Raw genomic sequence first — 22767 nt, 5'->3', positions numbered from 1 at the left:
CAAAAGGGAAGGAAGATCCAATTTTAAAATTCATTATGGAAAAGCTGACAAAAGCTCAATAATGTCATTGGTTTAGTGTTCTTTCATTATATGTGTCGTGGTTTAACGCCAGCCAACAACTAAGCACCACGCAGCGCTTCCCCCTCCCCCTCCCAGTAGGATGGGGAGGAGGGAAAAAAAAAAGGTAAAACTCATGGGTTGAGATAAACAGTTTAATAACTAAAGTAAAATAAAATATACAACTAACTAAGGATAATAATAATATAATAATAGTAATGAAAAGGAATATTAAAAAAAGAGAGAAATAAAACCCAAGAAAAGACAAGTGATGCACAATGCAATGGCTCACCACCAGCTGACGGATGCCCGAGCAGCGATCTGCGCCTCCCGGCCAACTCCCCCCAGTTTATATACTGAGCATGACGTTCAATGGTATGGAATACCCCTTTGGCTAGTTCGGGTCAGCTGTCCTGGCTCTGCTCCCTCCCAGCTTCTTGTGCACCTGCTTGCTGGCAGAGCATGGGAAACTGAAAAATCCTTAACTTAAGTGCTACTTAGCAACAACTAAAACATCAGTGTATTATCAACATTATTCTCACACTAAATCCAAAACACAGCACTGTATCAGCTACTAAGAAGAAAATTAACTCTATCCCAGCCGAAACCAGGACAATATGTTCATTATATGCTTCATCATATGGGGAGCGATGAAAGTACTAACAGCCCTTAAAACACTGCAGATCTCCTGTACAGTGGTGGGAGGTTTCCGATCCTGGAGGGCTGTGGAGTGTGATGCTTTAAATGCATTACCCGTTCAGACTCAAATGTTACTTATTTCTATATTTGTGGGGAAAAATATAACATGTTTGTGGGGGAAAAAAATGTTCTCAGGGCTGCAGAGCTTAGGAATATTGAAGGAATTATAAAAAAATTGTATGTGAAGTGCAATATAAGAAATGTGGTTGCTGGCCGTCACACAGTGTATGGGATGGCTGCCAGAAACACACCTAACAGCACAGTGAGATGTAGCTGGGTGTTTGTATACAAAATTCCTAGTTTTATCAAAATCCTTAAAACCTTCATTTTTTCCTATTTTGTACCAAAAATGTTTTTTCTACTGTATAAATTAACACAAAACAAGTGAAGAAAATACTCATGGAAACAAAAAAGTTTTTCTGTGTTTTTAAGCATGTCACGCTTGCTGTGACTGAAGGAACAGTAATGCTGGTGCCTACATAGAAAAGTTCATTTTGATGAATAGCTAAGACAACAATTCTGATTTTACTGAAATTGTGAGATTTGCTTGTTTTAGAAAGTTTCCCAAGGTACCTCTTACACCCTGATACTGAAGGGAGCATGGGGGACTGGCATAGTGCAGATAGGTGACATTTTTTCTGTCTTCTCTTATTCCTACCCTCCACTCTTGCTGGCTCCCACACACACACGTTTCCCTTGTAATTCAGAACTGTAACAGGCGTGAACTGCAGCAAAGCAGTTTCATAACTTCCCACGTAGCAATAAGTACTAAAGCCTCTCTTCTTCTGCATAGCAAAGGAACAATTTCCCCTAAATCAGTGTCAACAAAATTTGACCAGATTTTCCTTGTGGCATATCTGTGCTATCTCAACACTAAGATCAGTTTAATATCTGTATCTTATGTCCAGGGGCTGCTTCTGCCCTGCTCTGAATCCTCTTGGTGGGGTTTAGACAGCCTCTTTGTGCCTCCACAGTAAACCGAGACGACAACTTGCTTTTGAAGGATGCTGAAAGGCAGAATTAACCAGTGCTCACAAACTGTGCTGGCAGGCAGAGGAGATGGGTCAAGATCTCATGTGTTTTGACTGCAGTTTATAGTGTTCTCTTTGGTTCATATTTATCCTTTTTGCAATGACAGGACAGGGAAGAATGGGTTCCTGTCCCCATTGTAACAAAGCACTGTATCAGACCTATTCTGATGCATTTGTGTCTGAATTAACTGAAATTAATTTAACCTATATGCCAAACGAATGATTTGAACTAAGTGGTTACTTAAACCTCTTTGGAGATGAAATAATTAGGTTTCTTTTTGTCCGTTTGAGCTCAGAGACTGTTGGTTGTATTTTTACATCCCCAAGACCATCTTCCAGGATATTCTTCCTGCATCTTTGACAGGCAGCCATCCCAGCAGCTTGTGAGGTATTTTGTTCTATGGAAGAACTCCAGAGCAGGAGCACAGGAGAGCTTTTTTTCCCCCCACATTAAAGTTGGAGGTCAAGTCTTAGGGACACAGAGGTGAGTTCATCAGAAACTCTAGACGTCTCACCCTTGTATTTGCAAAATACAGCAGTAGTCTTTAAGTCACCAGATTCCAGCGTGCCCTTAGAAACACCAGTTGAAGGCTTAAGCTGTAAATAGTGGCCAAATTCTGAAGGTTTCCACCCTCAGATAAAAACACCCTTTTGACTCGAGTAAGTTTTGCTTGCAAAACTATGTATAGTCTATACCTGCTGAAGTACTAATTCTGGTAAACACTGAACCAGGCCTGGATAGTGGGTGTTCATTTGCAGTGGAAACCTGGCATCGTATCTAGGAAGTCTGAGTCAGTATTATTACAATCTTGTCTTTGAAGCCAAGTAACCACAATGGCATTATTTGCATTTGAGTTGTTATTAATAGAGCCATGGTGGTGGCATTATTCTTGGTTCTCTAGAGACACAACGCAAGGGGCAATCAACAGTCTGAAGTGCTCAGAAACTTATCCTATTTTTTCCACTGGATTAACAGCAGCAAATACACAAGCTCTTTGTTAAGATGGTGCATTCATTTCTTTGGAGTCATGATGGAATTTTGATAGAATGAAAAATGCCATTAATATTTATTTCACTTAGTGTTACTGGGAGTAAGTACATTTATTTTAACTTGAGCTGCAAATCATTTAGTTCTTTGTAATTACAGTACTGCTATTAAGTATTCATAAGGCTGTACAATATAGTGTCACAGGAAACCTATTTTAATTTAGTGGTAAGTCAATGTTTTAATTTTGTGTAAAAACAGAAACTAATTTACCAAGCATTCTTGCTTGTCTTTTCCCAGCCAGGTTTTGGAAGCCTTCTTCAGCGCATTGTATTTAAACTACTTTTTGTAGCTTTGAAAGTTTGGAAGTTACCATGAAAAGTCTTAGGTCCAGTGCAGCTTCCATGTGTGCATGCTGTCGCATGTAATTTTGAATGTAAGCATAGGCGGGAAGAGGTCATTTATATCACAGTGCTCAGGTCCTCGCTCTCACCAGAATTGCAACATAATATATTTTCATAAACTTCATAAAAAGTTGGTCTTGGAGAACAAGTCTTGAGAATGGTGCCTGTATTAATAATTTATGTTGCTGACATTTATTTCTAGAAATAAGACTATTTCAACTGTGAGAGTCTTTGGCAATATAGATAGATGGATCTCTCTGAGGTCATTGGGAGTTTTCACTTGCAGAAGGACAGGATGGATTGACCAAGGGTATTTTTGTGTGTGCCCCTTCCTACACAAGCACCCAGAGCTCACTGGGTACAGCACGGTATGCTGTGTGCACTGGTATAATGCTTTGGGTTTGTGTCTTTTAAAATTATTTTTCTACTAACTCATTTGTGGTAATTAGAAGGAAGGAGCTGCTACTATTTGAGGCAGCACTATACAGAATGGGATTTTTCAACAAGTGACACAAGATGTCTGCAGAGGACTGTGACAGATACAGTTTTAGATGTGATCTGTATCCTATGCATAGTATCATATCACTTCTGCCTATGCAGCTTCTCCTCACCCCTATGGAAACCCAATATTTGTCCAGAAGAGTCTTTTCCCTGTGCCAGTGTAGCAGTCCTTACAGTAGTTTACTACCTTGCTGCAGTTGAAACAATCCTCTGGGAATCTAAATCCCAGAAGTTCCCAGGAGAAGTGACGATCATGGAGTGGATTAAAGGTTGATCTTAGCTTCCAGGTGAAGCACTGGAAGCTCATAAAAGGGGGAATTTTTTTGTTCTTTTCAGTAGAGCCAGTGTCTCACTGGGACCTTGAAGCACTCTGTTAGCCCTAGGTTATGCATGAATGGGTGGTGTATACGCAACCACAAAGGGTTGTCTATCACTTCAGCTTGATTTCGTGCCTCCAGGCATGCACCTTAGTGTTGTGAGATACAAATACGTCAGGGTAGATAACAGAAAATTGTGTTATGACAGCTCTATGCAATGGTATGTCTTCATTTTGACATGCCTACATATCTTCTGTTTTCAAGAGAAGCCAGGCCAGAGAGGCAAAATGCAGTGTATGGGTGTCTTCACGGGGGTGAATGTGCACCCATGAGAGATCCTTTAATTTATAGCTGTCCTTTCTCTCTCCACTGCAGGACGAGGTCTCTTCTATGGACATTGAACTCCCAGCTACCTATGCCTATTGCCTGTGATGGAAGAACTTGATGTTAATGTGAGGTAGGATAAACTACACGGCTCCTCCTGTACCACATCTCATCCAGCTGGTGAGCTGCAGGGGGCAGGGGCTGTACGGTGTGTTTGCAAAGCTGCAGGATGGTATTTTCTGTTTGCCTGTAGATGAAGGTCTCTGCTCATGCAGCAATGCCTGGTTTGGGGTTTCCTGGAGCTTCTGTGAGGATGTAGTGTCACCCTGTTATTTGTGTAAGTGTCAGATGTGGTGTAGCCAAGACAAGGACTTCCTTGCAGTAGGATGGATAGGGCCCCATCAAAGACCAGGCACAAGCCCATCTGTGCCTGCTGAAAGTCTGATCCTAGGTTTTTTGCTTTTGGGTGCAATGATCTAAAAACTTACAACCTCATCTCTGCTGCCTTATACTGGGGCAAGCAAAAAAGTGACATCTCTGAAGTAATTTCAAACCTCTGGGCACACTACTGGTATCAGTGAGAGACAAATTTCAGTATGGATCATTTTGATCCTGGAAATGTGATGCCAACAGAAATTGTTCAAAAAGGCTGGAGATCCTGTTTGCAGCTGTCCCCGGGACACAGGGCTGGCATTGGCTCTGCCATTGTCCCTCAGATGTGATCTGCAGGGTCTTTCTGTAGGACTAGGATTTGTCCCTTTTGTTTCTTGGCCTTTTGACTGGCCAGGCTGCCGGTGATGCTGAACTGTGTGGGGAACTGAACTAAGACCCACCAAACCCACTTCACACAAGGACATCAAACTTCTGACCAAACCCATATTGCTGGCCCGGACACAGGAGGAAGCAATATTCCAGTTGCAATGAGAGGTGTACATTTCCACAAAGAGTTTTCTTAAAATACACTCAGGGAGTATCTTTTTGATGTCTCATTTCGGGGAGTAATTCTTTACCCTTCCCCTGCCTGGACACTCAAGTGGCAAGTACATGGGGAAATGTCTCGGAGAAAATTGCTCTGATAGAGACAGATCAAATGTATGTACTCTGGTCTTCCAGGAAATCCTTCCCTAAGGAGTTACTGAACAGAGATCAGGAGGAAACGCAGTACAGAAAAGGGGGGAACAGGGTCTTACACCTCAAAGGGGACCGTGTCGTGCCACCTTGTCCTCACAGCTTTCTAGCTCTTGGGCTTTCAGGTTGGGATGTGCCTCTGTGCAAGCCACGACCCACTCTCTCCAGTTGCATGCACAGAGCGAGATAATACATTTTCAAAGACAATTTCAGTTCTTAATGCGCCTCCTCAGAGTGCTGTTATTATCAGAGAGAACATCTCTGGTCTTCATTCCCCTACTCAAGTGTTGGGAAAGTCACCAGCAACTCCAGTTTGCTGCTTTAATACACACTTAGCAGGTCACATTTATAACCCGGTAATCAATGCTGAGAGGTAATGTGTTTTGCTTAATGAAATTTGTCTTGCCTTTTTAATACCAGAAGTGTAGTTAAATGTGTAGGCTACTGCTGTTTCTCTCTAAAGGGAATTAAGGTGCTGACACCAGGCAATTTTCCCTACAATCTATTCCTTCCTCTAAAGACACTAGGAAAAAATCTTCTGTTTCTCATTATGGTGAAAAAAATTCCCCACTATACATTTCATCATTCATAGAAGGAAAATCTGACAGTTCATAAACACCAAGGGGCACAGAGAAACTGGCTCAGCGAGTGCCTGAACCACAAGTGCCTGGGCCACAGGGAGGCTGTACCGGGAGGGAAACGTGACATTTTATTTACCTTACCCATATATATTTTTTCAGTAACGTGCTATTTGACACCAATAGAGACAAATACTGAATAGGTCTGACCCGGCATGGATGTTTTGAAGTGATCTATTGGAGTTTTGTAATTCACTATAATTCCAATCAGCCCTAATTCTGGTCCAAAAAAACCCCAGCCAAAACCCCACCCTTCCCCAAACGCCCAAAAAACAAACCCAAATAAAACTGATTCCTATCAGAATTAGGCTTTCTCTTCCTATTTGTGATACTTTCCAATATGTGATGTAGTCTGAATGCAATGAGAAGTGCTTGGGAGGAAGGGGGTTTGGGTGGTTGGGGGGTGCTGGAGCACGGGCAGAGCTGAGGGGTCTCCTTCAGTCAGCTTGCTGCAGAAAATGCCCATTGTACAGGCCTGGGGAAAGGTTTTTTGGAAATAGTCCCTCAAGAGACTGCCTTCTCCTGGAGACTGGTTAGTGCGGCTGGCTGGTGTGGTCTGACCCTGGGAGGGCAGTGGAAGAATCTCTGAGGGGGAGCTTCTCGTTTGGTGAATTATTTCATCCGACTTCCCATTTAGATGTTAAAAGAGGCAACACAAGGTATTCTTGGGGATCTGATGAATGAAAATCCATGGGAATTTGAAAGCTCTCCTGAATCAATATTGATTCACCGTTCCCCAGCTGTTTTGATCAAACACTGTGGTCAGATCTCACTTCGTTATACTTCAGGAATGATTTCATTCCTGTGTTCCTAGGGGCTCTTTCTGAGCTGGACTAAGGCAGTCCTTCATTTTGTGAGAGGGACAGGTTGACTTTGTTTTGAGCTGAGCCCTGTGGAAACAGCCTGTCGCTCTTTGGTTTAGATCAACAAGTGCCCCAGTTGTCCTGCTCTGGCCAGCTGGGATGAGGTGCCCCAGAGGATGCCGCGTGACGAGTGGCTTTACATCTCTGTAGCTACCTGAGGCATTGCAGGCAGATTCAACTGTACAAATGTTTTATTTCTGTGGAAGAATTTGGTTATGAATTTTACAAAGGCTGCAGTGTGAGGTTAGAGAGACATTCCTGGAAATTTTAGACAGTCTGCTTTGGGACTTGTATTTATCACAGCCGAGGGGAGTGGCAGACCTCATTTTCTCTAATTCTAGAGTAGAAAAATAAATGACCTCACAAGTATTTCTGATTTATATTTTATAGAATTTTTTAATTTAGTGTGACTTGGTGATTGCTATTGGACGCATTTATTATAGGCAGTAGGTTAATGAGATACTGTCAAGTGGTTTGGAATGAAAACTCGAACCCTTGAATTGGTTAGAGTATGGAAAAAAAAGTTGTTCTCTTTATTCTCTTCATTTCAAACAACTTTATAAAAATACTAGTTGGGCACACTACGAACAAGAGTACAGCGGTCCTTCCCACTGACCTGCTCTACCACAGCAGGCATGTAGTGAACCGTAGGCTGTTTGCTGCTCATGCCCTCCGGCCAAAGAGCAGGAGCTCCTGCAATGCCTTCACTGCTACCCTCAGTGGCACAAACTTCGTCTTCCATTTGAAGGTTGCAACGTACCACTTTGAATCTTCTGTTTGGAGCCAGACCTGGCACAAGGGTTTTAGCAAGCAGACTGCTGCCCTGCCTGCTTTTGACAAGGTGTTTGCCCATGGTTCTCGTAAATTCATACAAACCTTCAAAACACATTTGCACTTCTCTTTTTCAGTTTTTCTGGTTTTTTTGTGCATTAGACAATTTCACTTTCATACAAACACAATGATTTTGATAGCCTTGGGGAGTGTCGAAAAAGGCTGAATCTCTTTGGGCACAAAAGAAAAATACGCACAGAGGTGGTTTTGGTGCGGTTTGTTTTACTGTGCCTACGCTTGCATTTCAGTGCAGAACAGCAGTAAGGTGAATCCCCTGGTCATCCCCACGCGTGGTGTATCAGTTCAGGTCACATAGCACTTAGCAAGGGGACTTGTGAACTACATTCCTGTTGGAAGACGTTAAACCAGCAGCTCTGCACCACGCACTCTGCAGTCCACAATGAGGACTAAAGGTTTTGAAGCACGTCCTCAGACCATGCAGCTTCCACATTCAGGCATGGTGGGGACATTCAGGCAGGGAGACTGGGCTAAATCTAATCCAAAATATCCCCCTACGTCCTGCACAGAGCAGAGATGTAGGGGCCTCAGTACCAGCTGCTTTGTTCTGCTCCCATTGTGCCAAATTACCAGCTAAAATAGACATAGTTTGTGTGTACAGAAGTCACCTGGGAGTCTGTACACCATGTACACATGTACACCGTGCCAGGTACAAACCAGGCAGTTGGCTCTTACGGAGTGTGGGTAGGTACATAGTAACTCTGCCCATGAAAACTGTGAGAGGAGCTTCTGTGTACCAAGAACGGCACCTGCAGACCTCGCTGAGCAATCCGGAGAGGCCCGAACAGGGAGGACTCTGCTTCTCTTGGGCACTTGCCAGCGTAGGTTGCAAACGTGCTGTGCACAGGGAGTGAACAATGGCCTTATTAACGACTACTGAAGCCTTCTTAGACCTTTGGTAAGACTTTCATCATCTCACGACAGTATTTCCTGTAGCCAGGAATGAAGTAACACTTCCATCAGCGTGCCAGTCCCTCCTTATCTCATAGCAGCTAAATCTGACTCCTTTTTATTGTTGGGAGCACAGGTGACTCAAATCTATGCCAGTTCTGAATGGTGTGGTTGGCCATTCTTGTGCATTTTCCCGTCTTTGGGCTCCAGCACTCATCGTTCATTCATTCATCCCATTGCTATGGGTGCTGCATGGCAAGCCCAGCATTTCTAGCTCCTCGGCTGCCTCGATTTTAGCTGAGCAGGCACCATAGAGGACTCTTCGTGATGCAGCTCTGCAAATCTCCCACCACCCTAGAGCTGCAGGGTTCTCAAATGCTTTATTCAGTTAACTGCTCGGAGCTGCTCTGCTGACAGTTTGAAAACCATTGGCTCAAGCTTTTTGAAAGAGCTTCTGGCACAGGCAGGCTCTGGTGTGGTTTACAACAGTGCAACAGGTTGGGAAGTTGCAGTTACTAACGAGAGGCAATCTGAACATTTCTCAAAAGCTGCAAACTGATTTTCATGTGCTGGCTGATGTTTCCGTTGGGCAAGCACCCTACTATTGCATGCTAAATATTGACTGCACAATTGTGTTTCAGGCAGCTTTTTAAATATTTCCATTAGCGTTTTAACCCAAGAGGCTGTGCTCTGGGCTTTGAGAACTAGGTTGTTTTCCAGTTCTCACACCAAACTCTTTGTAGGTCCTTGGGCAAATCTTCAAGACTGATTGATTCTCCCCGCTGTGACAACTGCAGTCTTATACAAGCTCCAGCACTAGCAGCCCTTGTTACTCTTCAAGTCTGTAGCTGGGAGGGGAGAAGTGGAAGAGCAGCTGCCTGGCATTTACAGCCAGGACCAGGTGAGCAGAGCTGTGGTTCTGGCTGGAGCTCTTCTCACGCTCTTGGGCAACAAGGAGAAACCTCTGCTCTTTGAATGGGTACTTCTGAGTGTGGCCAGGGCTGTTCTGTGTACTTCACACTGTGTAAAATTTTCTTGCTTCCTCAGGTGTTGGGGAGACAGTGTTATGCTCTTGAGAAATAAGCTTTTGAAAAAAAATCACGAGAACGTTGAGTGCAAGTAAATAGCTTTTATATAAGTCTTTTTATTGTAGCTGTTGGTGAAGGCAGACTCCCTTTGCTAAATCAACTATGGAGGAACAATGTATTATTTGAGTTTGTCACAACAGTAATTGCTTTTTATTTTTAAGCTGAGCCCCCAAAACAGCTGAATTTTAGATTGATGTTAATTGCTTCCAAACTTGGCTTTATCAGCTTTAGTTTTCTCAGTTTGTTGCTGAAGGTGTTTTTGTGGCTTGAAGTACTCTGAAGAACGCAGAGCCCTCCAGCAGTGCTGTGTGGGGTCCATTAATCTTGCCTTGACTTTGAGAAATGAGAAGTAAGGTGAGGGAACAAGGAATCAAATTGATTGAATTAGTTGTGTTTGTTTGGAAGCAAAGAAAATATTCCATTTTTTAACCCAGCTGCTGTTCCCAAAGTCCTCATACAAAGGCATAGTGAACATTATTTCTGACAACAGACCTCGATGATATGCCCTCTTGGGTCAAGTTGTATGTTTGAGCGAGTCCCAAAACCGGAGCCTTGCTGTGTTGGCCCAAGAGGTTCCTTTCTCCATGGACCGCAAAAAGCGGTGCTGTTGATGGCTGGCTGTAAGACGGGTTCATTTTCTGAAGCTGGTACGTTGGCAGGATGGCTGACTGCAGAAAGACGCAGAGAATATCTTAGGCCTCCTCTCCCCATCCAAACCTGGGGGGAAGCAAGAGCAATAGTCAGTAGTGGGAGAGAGAGGGACCCAAAGAGCTCCATCCCTGAAGCCCCAGAAGTAGCTAAGGGATGTCCGAGGAGAGGACTCGGTGTGTGCCCTCGGTCCCTGTGCTCCCCTTGCTTAGGACACTGGCAGCCAGCAGTGAGGACTGAGGGGGCCAAGAACTGAGCTGTGAGGCAGGACAGGCAGAAAACTGGGCTGAAAGCAGAGGTGGCCGTTTGGGCAAGGGGGAGGCTATGCTGAGTGGTTGGAACAAAATAAGCTTCTGATTTAATGACCCAAAGTGTAGAAAACAGAACGAAGGAGCTTGTGTGCTCTGAGTGCCCTGCCAGTGGGGATTTGTGGAAAGCAAACAGCTTAAGATTCCTCCAGCAGGTTGCAATATAAGTGTTTATTCTTATATATACACAAGCTCTTTTCAAAATCTCTCCAGCTTCTACATTTTGAGTCGTTAAATGATTGTTTATCTCAACTTCTTTGATCACATTTCTGTTTAGGTGAGAAATACCAGGCTAAAATGTCATTTAACAGGCCATAATCAGCCTAGAGCACTCTTCTTTTCCTAGTCGCTGTTCTAAGGAAAGGTCAACTGTAATCCTCCTGTAATACTGGCAGCATCCATCCAGAAAGGTATTTTCTCATGCATTTCTGTGGAGACAGACATACTGATTGAGAAGATTTTCTACAGAGCCCTGTCTTCTCTGCCTGCGTCCCCCAGGCAGGAACGGTGCAGCAATCAGAGGAGCACGTAAATGAGAGCTGAGTGTTTTCATCCCTTGCTACACAAGTGATATAATGTCCTGTTCTGCTTGCTGAGCTGATGTGGATGAGTGCACTTTCTCCTGAGGATAATGGCAGGCAGAACACACAGTGCCAGAAAAGAGCGAAGTAAAACCCTGCAGATCCCTTATGAGGCAAAACTTAACAGTATTGATTTACATCAGCTGTAGATATGACCATATATAAACTGTGCTGTTGAACAAAATGAACGCTTTTATAAGTAGCCATTTGAAAGACAGCCAGTTGCTGGGTTTTGTAGGGTTTAGTTTCTGTGTGCCTGGGGGTGCTGGGGTGGTCGGGCACAGCAGGGGTACCTAGGAAGGAGTCCACAAGCTGGGAGCACTAAAATGCATGCGGCATTTCTGAATCTGCAGCCATAGACTTCGCAGAGCATTCCCCATCTGCTGATACCGGGTGCAAGAAGAGGGGCGAAGCAGGAGGGCCCAAGGAAGCAAGGCATGGTGTAGAGGTTCACTTTCATATTTTTGTGCCACCAACCAAAAATCCTTGGTAGCCAAAAAAGCCCTGCAAAAGAAGTTCTCTCTGCTGAATGCTCCCTACAGCCCAGGCACCTCTCAGCAGGAGCGACAGCTGTTATCAGCCTGGGTACTTTTCATATTGTTCAACTTTTTTCTCAGTTTCTAGGGAAACACTTTATAGCACTATATTTATCAGAACGTCTTTCCAAACACCTCCGCCAACACTTAATTAATGGAATTTTTAAGCCTGGCTATAGCTCCTGCAGATTAATAGTGTGCTCCCTTCCGGCAGCTGTGGAGCAAGTGAGACATATATACTCTCTGAAATAAGTTGACCATTTGTCTGCGTGTGCTGAGCCCCCCCAGGGAGGTAAGGCCATCACGCACTTCTGTGGTGTTTCACTCTGCTTTTATTAGTGTGCCCTGAGGAATCTGCGCAGATGAAGATGCCCTTGACAAAGAGCTAGGCCATAAAAATTAACTTTTTGGTGTCTTTCAGCACATCCTTTCTTTAGCTTCAGTGTCTCAGCAGAGTGGCAGCTAGTGAAGATCTGGAAGAGGCTGTGGAAGGCTGTTAAAACAGTCCCAAAGCCTAGGATATCCTGGGGAAGACCCAGCTCTAGGGCTTGGCAAAAATGGGCAGCTACCCTAGAAAGCAGCAGAGAGCAGGAAAACGGGCTGGACCTTGTTGCCAGCTTTTGCCCACGCCGGCTGCCTGGAAGGGCAAGGCTGGCAGCTGCGGCGCCAGGGGCTTTCCAGGTGTATTGGGTTTGCATGGCAAGGTTTTGGTAGTGGAGGGCTACAGGGGTGGCTTCTGTGAGAAGCTGGCCAGCCAGCTCCAAGACGGACCCGCTGCTGGCCAAGGCCGAGCCCATCAGCGATGGTGGTAGCGCCTCTGGGATAACAGATTTCAGAAGGGGGAAAAGTTGCTGCACATCAGCAATTGCAGCCGGAGAGAGGAGTGAGAATATGTGAGAGGAACAACTCCGCAGACACCAAGGTCAGGGAAGGAGGAGGGGGAGGAGGTGCTCCAGGCGCCAGAGCAGAGATTCCCCTGCAGCCCATGGTGAAGACCATGGTGAGGCAGGCTGTCCCCCGGCAGCCCATGGAGGTCCACGGTGGAGCGGAGGTCCATGGTGGAGCAGATCTCCACCTGCAGCCCGAAGGAGGCTGTGACCCCGTGGGAAGCCCGTGCTGGAGCAGGCTCCTGGCAGGACCTGTGGCCCCGTGGAGAGAGGAGCCCAGGCTGGAGCAGGTTTGCTGGCAGGGCTTGTGACCCCGCGGGGGACCCACGCTGGAGCAGTCTGTTCCTGAAGGACTGCACCCCATGGAAGGGACCCACGCTGGAGCAGTTCATGAAGCACTGCAGCCCGTGGGAAGGACTCACGTTGGAGAAGTTCATGGAGGACTGTCTCCTGTGGGAGGGTTTACCTACTCCAGATCCTGCTGCAATAGTGTGCGCAGCTGCAGAACGAGCCATTCAATTCTTGGGAAAGAGCATTTCTACTATCTCAGATATGAAAGATGCCGCAGCAGAACATTTTGTGCTATTTGCTTGGCCATGTGTCTAGGACCTGCTATTGGATAGTATAAATGACTGTTGATGGACTATTACCCTGGAGCAGAGTGCATCTACGATGCAGATAAGAAATGTGCTCCTCTTCTTACCTAGTTCAGTCTTTCCTCTATTTTGCCCTTACTGTACTGTGGCAGTGAATCACCAATGATGTGACTCCGTGGTCTGGCAAACAGTCAGAGGTCTGAACCTCAGTCGCTGGCTGAACTTACTGTCTTGCCACATCTGTTAACCGAGGACTTGCCATCACATGTCCTCTGAGCAGCAGCCTCTGCCTCCCAAAGTCAGAACATTAAGTAAAAGCAGCCGTTGTCTGAACACAAGCTTTGCCATCTGATGGACAGGAACTCTGTGGAGACGAAGCTTTCAGGGAGTCTTTGGCTGTTTGGGCCAATCCATTGTAGGGCACGTTATTTAAAAAAAAAAAAAAGGGGGGGGGCAAAAAAAGCTAAAAAAAAAGGGCAAAAATAAAACCCCCAACTTGAGGCATGCTGAAAAATGTAGCAAAGCAATGGGTTCCTCATCCCATGGGGACACGAAGTGCCATTAGTGCTGTGAACTGCTGGGCTCACAGTTGCAAAAGGACTTGCAAAGAGGCAATTTCAGCTCTTGTGCTTGTATCCCTCAATACAAACCAAATAACTGGAGGCCAAACTATTCTACCTTTAAGCACATGTATAGGAGGTGGAGAGGTGAAGGGTCTGCCTGTTGCAGGTGACTTTTTGCAGTTGATGCAGTTTCTGTTCTCTGTCGAATCGTTGAAAGCTTAGTATGGCCTTGTGCAACTCAAGTCCTTCCCAGGATGTGATGCCTGGACTGCAGGGAGGATTTGATCTCACACTTGCCAGATGCCCTTCTATTTCTCACATTTGAGGAACAGTAAATCTGGAAACTTTAAAAAAAAAATAAAAAATAAAAGCATCCTTGCAGAAAAAAGCATTAGAAACAGAATATCAACATTGGAGAGGGCTGCTGGGGACAGAAGTTGGGTTTCTGGCTCTGTGCTGGTATACCTGTGATAAATGGACCAGCAGCTGACCTTTCGACTGCAAATTGGCATTGCTGTAAGCTCGGAGAGGAGTGAAGGAGAAAGAAAAGAGCTCTGCTTGTTGCCAGTGAGGGGTGGGATAGAGTGAGCAGGATGCTGTTAAATATCTGGCTATCCATCTGTTGATGGGTCAGAGTGAAGGAGGGAGAGTGAATCGAGCAGGGCTTTTCCCTCCCTGGGGTACATTAGCTCATGCCTACATGAGAGCAGAGGAGATGTGTCATGGCTGCTTTGGGGTCATATCTGTCTTCTGTCACCCCTCCCTCGGTTGGGCACTTATCTCATAGCTCATCTCTAACTGGGGCTCTGTGTATAGGCACAGAGTATTTCTACCTAACAGTAGGCAGACATTTTCCTTGCTTTTCCAATGCCCCCAAAGCTTTGATGCACCCAGTATCTGCTTGTTCATTTGCTATGGGACTTCCCCAGCCCAAGCGCCCTCCCTGTGGGAATACTGGGTCACTGCTCCAGCAGGGCACCAGGCAGAGGTAAAAGCAGGCCTCGGTGGTTATAGTGCTGGGCAAGAGCATGTCCTGATGACTCTGAGTTCTTTTAAAAGAAGCCAGTTTCAGATGTCAAATGCGTGTAAACAATTTACTTCACTTAGTCCCCAGTTCCTTAGCCTAATCTGGAAAATCACTTGAGCTCCCAGTTGGCTCCTAGAGCTCAGATGATTTTTAATTCCATCTTTGTATCTCCAGAATTCTGTCTATTGGCGTTTAAGTTCTGTTCCACTTTGCCTTAAAGGCCAGGACCTGAAAATACAAAGTCTACTTGTTTTCAAAGCTTCCTTTCCACAGTGAGACCATAGGGCTGTGGTGATGGGCCAGCTGATTGCTCCCTGTCAGTAGACTAGTCTGGAGACCTGTCCAGGGCTTGCTCGTCTCATCAACTTCCTGAGAGCTCTGCGGACTTATCTGAGAACAGGCTGTTGCCTACTCAACAGGGAGTGTAATAGGAGAATAAATAAATCCAACAAAAGAAGATGGGCAGAAAGGACCTGGTTCATGTTAATTTAGTCAAGAAGTTCTCAGGACTGAGAGCCGAGTGGTGAGGAAGCTGCCTGTCGTGGTTTAGGCCCAGCCCGCAGCAAAGCACCGTGCGGCCGCTTGCTTGCTCGCTCCCCCTGCCCCGGTAGGATGGGGAGGAGAATCGAAAGAAAAAGGTAGAACCTCGTGGGTTGAGATAAGAACAGTTTAATAGGACAACACAAGAGAGAAGAAATAATAATAACAATAATACTCATAAAAGAGTATATGAAGCGAGTGTTGCACAATTCAGTTGCTCACCACCCGGAACACTGTGCTCAGCCTGTTCCCGAGCCGCAATTCCCCTCCCCTCGGCCCACTCCCCCAGTTGTAGCCTGAGCATGACAGCAGTATGGCTTCGAATATCCCCTTGGCTAGTTCGGGTCAGCCTTCCCGGCCTGCCGGCTCCTAGCTTCTTGTGAAAATTAACCCTATCCCAGCCGAACCCAGGACACTGCCCAAGAGCTGTGACATGTTTCTGAGCAGACTCAACTGGGGGCTCGGGTATTTGGAGGACGAGGGCAAGTAGAGGATGTCACAGGAGTCCAGGCAGATTTTGAGTTACTCTGTGGAAAGGAGACAGTGGGAGGCACGGGCCATTCCCTTTGCAGCCTCTGCCAGAGAAGCTTCTTTGGGGCTTGTGCATCAAGACACGAACCTCCTCTTTGCTGACAGACATCCCTGGAAAATTAATAGACTGCCTTACTTCTTTGGGAATTAAACCGCTTTTGTAGTATTTTGGGCCATGCTAGAGCAGAAGAATGCCTATTTTTTTTCTCCATTCCCAAGCAGCCGGAATAGATTTGGTCCCATTACTGCCATTATTTGCAATTTCCATTTTTATGGGCCATAATGGGGATGTGATTCTCAGGCAGAGCTGGCAGCTACAATGAAACATGGGGGTTTTATTTCTTGCAATTCAGCTACTGTTCAGTATGCTTTCCTGAGCCCAGCAGATCTGGGTCCAGTCCAATGTAGGCACTTAGTGTTTTTGTATTGCTTATACTTTTCCCTGAAAGCCACGCTCAAAGCCCTTGTTGATGCTGTCTCCTTGCAGCAACATGAGGATCTGTTTAGAGTTACTCTTGGTGACACACTGTAAACTAGAAGTTTTCACTGGAGCTCAAAGCTGTAAATTGATTCAGCTAACAATGTCCTCACCTGAAATACCTGTTGAAGTTAGTAACAAAGTTTAAATGGCCAGAAAATTAATCACAAAACAAACTAACTTTCTGTACTCATCCTCAGTTAAAATGCACCGTACCAGCTTTCCAGAAATGTCGCTAATTAAGGCTTTCAGTGCTTTGTGAATGGCAGGTGCTATTGCATTTCCAACAGCCTTGCAGACCCCTAAGCAGAGAATTTAAGCCCAATGGGAACATGCTTCCCTGGTTACCCCCAGATGAGCAGCCTGGCTGCTCAGCACTGCCAGGGATCTGCTGACCCTGGGTTGGGAGCCAGTTTCCCCACTCTGACGAGGAACAAATTACCCAGAAAAACAAATGGTTGTGGTAGTCTGTTGTCTTTTTTTTGAGCCTTGTGCCTCTATGCTTGGTCGGTCCCTTCTCTGACACTTGAAAAGAGCATTGTGTTTGCAGTGTCATTTTCTAGGTGTATCTAAGATGCTGGGTGCAGGCACCTTACCTCTTTCTTCTTCGCTTGTCTCAAAACTTTACAGACAGGGCCACATGATACAGCTGACATGCCCAGCCTTTCTTGCTCCATAGGCTTTTAAACCCTCAAACTGATCCTGTGTTTCTGCTCTGTTTTATCAAATTTCAGCTCTCCAGGCCTTTGCTTGTTTCTGAGTATGTCTGGGCAGTAGGTTTTATTTCCAATAGCGCTCTTAGTTTGTCATCCATTTTGATATGCAGCTTCATGGCTTATTTTCTGGTCTAAAGAACTTATCTGATGGTGCTGACCCTTGAAGCAGAACACCATAAACAGTATCATTGCGGTGCCGCTGGCTTTCTCTCTCTGTTTTCCCCTTGAGCTTTTCTTTTTCTTCTTTTTTCCCCTCACAGTTCTTGGACCAGTTTCCTCAGTCAATGGCAGGGAAAACTATAGACCTGTGGTACACAGCATATTACAGTGTAATTGATTTGCAAGTGGTCAGTTATCAAACTTGAAAGAGATTTTTAAAATCAGCCTGCGCTGAGATAGCTGGGAGAGGCAGCAGCCAGCTCCCAGACGTGGATTAAACTTGAAGTTCATAGAACCTGTGAGTAGAGAGTCCATACCTGATGCCACCAAGAAACCTCTAGGTCATTTCACTCCTTTGTGGGGAAGAAGGTCTCTCCCTTTGCATTGCTCTCTTCTCCAGGAACAGCTGTTCCTAGGAATCTTTGTCAAAGGCTTCTGCAGACAAGCATGGTGAGACATTCCTCCTGGAAGCTCTTGCACTTGTTAGCCAAAGGAAATCACAACCGAACAAATGCTTCCAGAGCTTCTTAGGCTGGCCTCAGAGAAATGTGCTGGTAGTGACTCCTGGGTGGGGTCTGGGTTGCATCTGAGCTGAGTGTCTGCACTTACCATCTACAAAGCACTCCCAACTGTTTGCTTTTCCTCTGTTCTGCTGCTTGCTCAGGTTGACATCCTCTCTTGTTTATTTGAAGTGAGAAATGTGATGAGGCTTTTGTGGAGAGTATTCAGAACATGCACTTAGCTGGGGATGTACAAGGAGGTTTAAATAAAACAAGAAATTTAAGTAAGTGCTCTGTTCTTGAATCAAGGACTTTCCATGTCCTTGCTTAGAAAGGACACCTATCTGGAGCCTAAATACAAGAGCAAGGTTCATGCAAAATGAGCTGATGAACACGTACTCTGGGGGTGGAAGGTTTCTGGCTGCCACATCTGGAATTAGCTTTACCAAACTCTGGTCTTTATGGTAAAGCTCAAATTGAGGTAGCAGAGTTGGAAGTGCATGACATCTCAAAGATTACTTTTATGCTGCTTGACTGATGTGTTTTGTCTCAGGGCACAGCGAACTGGTTGGGCAGTTCAGAAATTGTGGCACTGGAGAAGGGACTAAGGAGACACACCATTCCCTGGGGACACAAGACAATCAGTCAGTCAAATACTTCAAGGGGCACACTCCTTGGGAGCTGAACACATGAACTCCACCATGCTGTGCCTTAAAAAAACTCATTGGGACATACAGTCCTATGTTGTCTTCAAAAAAGAAGTGAAGTACCTCCTGCTCTTGTCTGGTAGTGAATGAGCTGGGAACTGGTTTCGCGTGGCTCAGAGCCACACAGGGTGTCTGGGGGTGTCTCAAATAAAATGTGTTCCAGAAATCAAGGTATTATCTTGTCTGTGCCAAGTCTTCCATTAGCAGGGGTAACAACAAGAAACTCTTTCATTCCTCTAGATTCCTGAAACTGGGAAACTATCCAGGAAATATTAGAAGTTAGACAGCCAATAGCTGTACTTGTCTTTTATTGTCCAAAGTGTAAACAAACAGTGGGAAAAGTACACAGCCTGGATATTTTAATATACAGCCTGATGCCAAGACTCTTCCACTGGTCTTGACCAAATGCCTCTCATTTAACAATATTTCCCCGACTGCAAATATTGCTTGCAAAAGCAGAGCAGGACCTTCACACTTTTTGATTTGAAAGTCTTGCAACTTCCAGGCTTTCCACAAAGATGGGAACAAAGGTTTTCCCTGGTTTGAAAATGAGAACTCAGTACAAGAATGCCAATAAAGACTAAGAACTGCCATTATGGTGTTTTGATAAAGAGTTATCTTTGGGGAAACAGATGTGTGGGCATAGGGCAGGATTTAATTTTTGTTTTTTATGGGAAAAGTTATAATAAGACAGGGAAACAAATGCTTTTAGCCCAGGAGCAGCAGCTCACCCTTGAAGAGTAGCAGGCTCTGCTCGATCAGTGTCAGTGCACCCCAGTTTTGCATCTGGTTATTGCAGGAGGCGTTGCACAGATTTCTGTGAGAAATCTGGGCACTCAGAGTATATTTAGCATGAGTCTAAACCTTGATTTTTCCAGCTCACTCCTATGCCAGAGGAGATTGTGTCACAGATCTGCATCAAGTTACTCCCTGTTTCTAAACTACTGAAGTAAAGCTTGAGATAGTTGTACGTGTATGTGTAATGGTGATGTTGCTTATGTCTCTGTAAAGTAAAATTCTTTTGTACAATAACTGAATTACAAACATTCTTGTTCGAAAGTACATAGTAGACTCTGTCGTTAACATTTATAGAATATGGAAGTGAAATGAATGGCAATTAATGAGAATGCTGCTGGGAAATAAGGTGCTTCATTAAATCAGATCTCCTGAGCATAGCTATGTTGTATTTGTCATTTGAACATACAGCCTGCTTTGTTTAAGACTTCTGTATGACATGAGATAGGCAAGAGCCACTTACCTGGAAAATAGAGGATAATCACGTTATTAATATGGAATATACACCAAAAGTCAGGTTTATTTTTGTGCTTCTTTCATCATCTTCTGTTCTTCATTAGACTGACATGTAGTTTGGTAGATACAGTAGGCTTACTTCTGAGGAGCAATTCTGTTTAGGAACTGATCAAGACATTTCTGATTAAAGGCATCTTTGGTTTTATTCAGCATTTACAAAGGAGAAATGATTGTTACAACATCTCTGCTGCACTTCGTAGTGTGCCTAAATTCCTACGTGTGCCTAAGCCAGCGATTTGATTTTTTCATAGTTAATAGAGTATTTGGTAACCTCATTAAAATAAGTAGACCCTGCATATCTGAAAAGTATTGTTATGTTTATGTGAAAATAAAAGGGGAATATTCAGCATGTGAAGGGGGCATTGGGAGTAAAATTTAAAGACTTGGAAGTATATATATATAAGGAACAAAACATAATGCCAAGGTCCTGCAACTCCAGGTAGATGTGTAAGATGATTGAGATTTGTGATTGCACAGGGCTCTGCACAAGACCTCTCCTGTGGTAGTTGTTAGTGGATCCCAAACAAAGTAATTGCAGCAGCTGCTCTTCCTCCATAAAAATACCATGATCTTAATCTAATGCTAATTTCATAAGTTAATTTTAGCTTATATTTTAGGTGGCAGTCTAATGGTTTTAAGGATTGTACTTACATGCATCAGCCTTGCAGCAATATCCGTTCACATGTGGGTGTAAATTATGTAACGCTTGATCTGCTGCCTGGGAAAGAGCAGAGCCAGGGTTTCATCCTTCATTGTATGAAAAGTAGAGATGGACGTGGCTGCTGGACTCCCGCCTAACTTCCCTGCAAGGGGAGAGGCCCTAAGGCTTAGGCAGTGCCTGGAGACTCACTGGGTCTGGGTTTGGTTCCTACCTCTGTCGCACATTTCCCATATAACTGTGCAAACTGCTGTCTCTGTCTCAAGGTCTCAGATTTTCATCTATATGAAGATCATGATAAAGCATCGCATTGTTCAGGATCAGTTTTCAGCCCCAGATCCAATTTCCATCCAGAAAAGGCAAGAACTTCTGCTGGTGTAAGCTAAGGAAATTGAATGGACTAGCAGAAAGCTCATTTTTTTCTGGGTTTGTTACTTGGAGCCCCTCGTGCCTTGCCTGTCCGCCTGAATCTGGGCAGTCTCAAAGCCTGAGGTGCGTGCAGAGCTGGAGCCATTGCTCTGGCCCCGCTGTCTCTTGAGGTCCCACAGCGTCTGACAGCTCCAGCACGCACCCACTCCCAAATGGGAGAGCGCTCCTAGCACGTACTGATTGACTGCACAGCCCACACATGGCAATTTTTAAAACATTTAGATAGCCTGTCTTCTTTGCTTCATCTTGACAATTGATTTTAATCAGTATTATCAGCTGCTTAAAACACTTAATTCTCTGAAGCACTATAGCATTCAGCCTTCAGGAGATATGTGGAGCGGAGGTGCAGGATCAGTGATGTTATCAGTAGTTTTGTCCAGGAGGAGGTGGCCTGAAGTCCTTGTTTCATGGTTCATGATCCTACTTGGGCTGCTGCTGTTTGCAGTAGCGTGGTGCGTTTTCAGCCACACACCATCAGTGGAAGCAAGTCAGTTTGCAGAACGTTTCTGAGGTTCAAACCAGCATGAAAGGAGAAAACCTCATCCCTTCCCACCCGCCCCACCACCGCAATTTATTTGGTTAAAAAAAAAAGCACTCAAACTAATCATATGACTGAGTTATTTTGATACGTGGAATGGTGTTTATTTCTGGCTTGTCAATACTTTAATTAATTTCAATCTGTTTCTAAAACAGAAGTGAAGTACATAATTGATTTGAATCTGTTAGAAGTTGTCCTGCCATCTGCACGGTCTGAAGCGAAGCGGCACAGGCAGTGTAGCGTTTGAAGACATTGAAAGAAATTATATGCTTCTGGATTAATGCTGACTTCTGATTAATATTTTTAGGTAGCAGTAGAAAAGAATATGGTAACAGCTGGAAAGCCAGAGATTAAATAATATCTTCCCTATTGTCATGTTTCTATACTGAGACACGCGTTGTTAGGTTTACTCATGAAATAACATAACTTGCTTTTTAAGTGTTTAATACAGCCTCCGATTTTATGCCTAAGAATAATCAGGGGAGTAGAAAGGAAGAGAGGCAAATGACAGCTTATTTTCAGTTAAAGACCTACATGAAATATCATGTCAGCTGGAGTTACAGAGGGAGAAGCCATGGCTTGGTTGAAAACAAAGTAGACCAACTCTTCCGTGTATTCCCCATACACTGAGGCCACTGTTAAATCAAGAAGAAAGTTCTTTTCTAGGCTACCACTGCTCTGAGCTTTTAATCTTCTTCAGTGAGAATTACACACATCCCTTGTTATAAAGTGCTCACTACAGTCCCTGGCTACCTCCAGGAGATGCTCCAGGTTACCTCTGCGGGCAGAGTTATTCCTCTCCAGTTTGGAAATGGGCCATCCAGCCTCCTTTTTATCAGCTGCGCTCCTCTGCCCCCAAAAGCAAAGTCTTATTTATTCAATCCTCACTCTCTTTTCCATCTCTCTGACTCCCACAGGAGTGTCTGTGCAGAACCCAAGGTGCTCTCAGCACTGAGCTGTTTGTTAGTGATTTTTTCCCACTGCAGTGTCAGGGAGGTCAGGGTGTGACGTGTAATGAAAACCAGAGGAGCAATGTGCATGGTCTTACCAACACGACTGATCTATGCAGTTTAATTGCTGCATAAAATACGCAAAAGCACTTGAGGTCATTTAGGCAAGTTGGGGTGTTTACAGGAAAGTAGAAATTGAGCTTGAAAAAATAATTACACTTTTTTTTCTTCACATTAATGACTGTACAGAAGAGCCTTTTAAGTGTGTCCATATATGGATTTTTAAGCATTCATTCCACATCAGTATTTCACCTTTTTTCTTAAGTGAT

At 44.6% G+C, this 22767-nt stretch overlaps 1 protein-coding gene across 1 annotated transcript in view; it reads left to right on the top strand.

Annotated features, from left to right (window-relative positions):
- The window catches only part of HTR4 (5-hydroxytryptamine receptor 4), a 110460-nt gene that overhangs the window by 6704 nt on the left and 80989 nt on the right, over positions 1–22767 (top strand). Inside the window, exon 2 of the mRNA XM_050905343.1 lies at positions 4370–4451. Within this exon, the coding sequence (XP_050761300.1) occupies positions 4426–4451 (26 nt within the window). The 5' untranslated portion in view covers positions 4370–4425. The remainder of the gene's footprint in view (positions 1–4369; positions 4452–22767) is intronic.

Source organism: Gymnogyps californianus, chromosome 14, assembly GCF_018139145.2.
Source record: "Gymnogyps californianus isolate 813 chromosome 14, ASM1813914v2, whole genome shotgun sequence".
NCBI classification, from domain to species: Eukaryota; Metazoa; Chordata; class Aves; order Accipitriformes; family Cathartidae; genus Gymnogyps; species Gymnogyps californianus.
The sequence above is the reverse complement of the archived record's forward strand: the minus strand, read 5'-3'. Positions and strand labels throughout refer to the sequence as shown.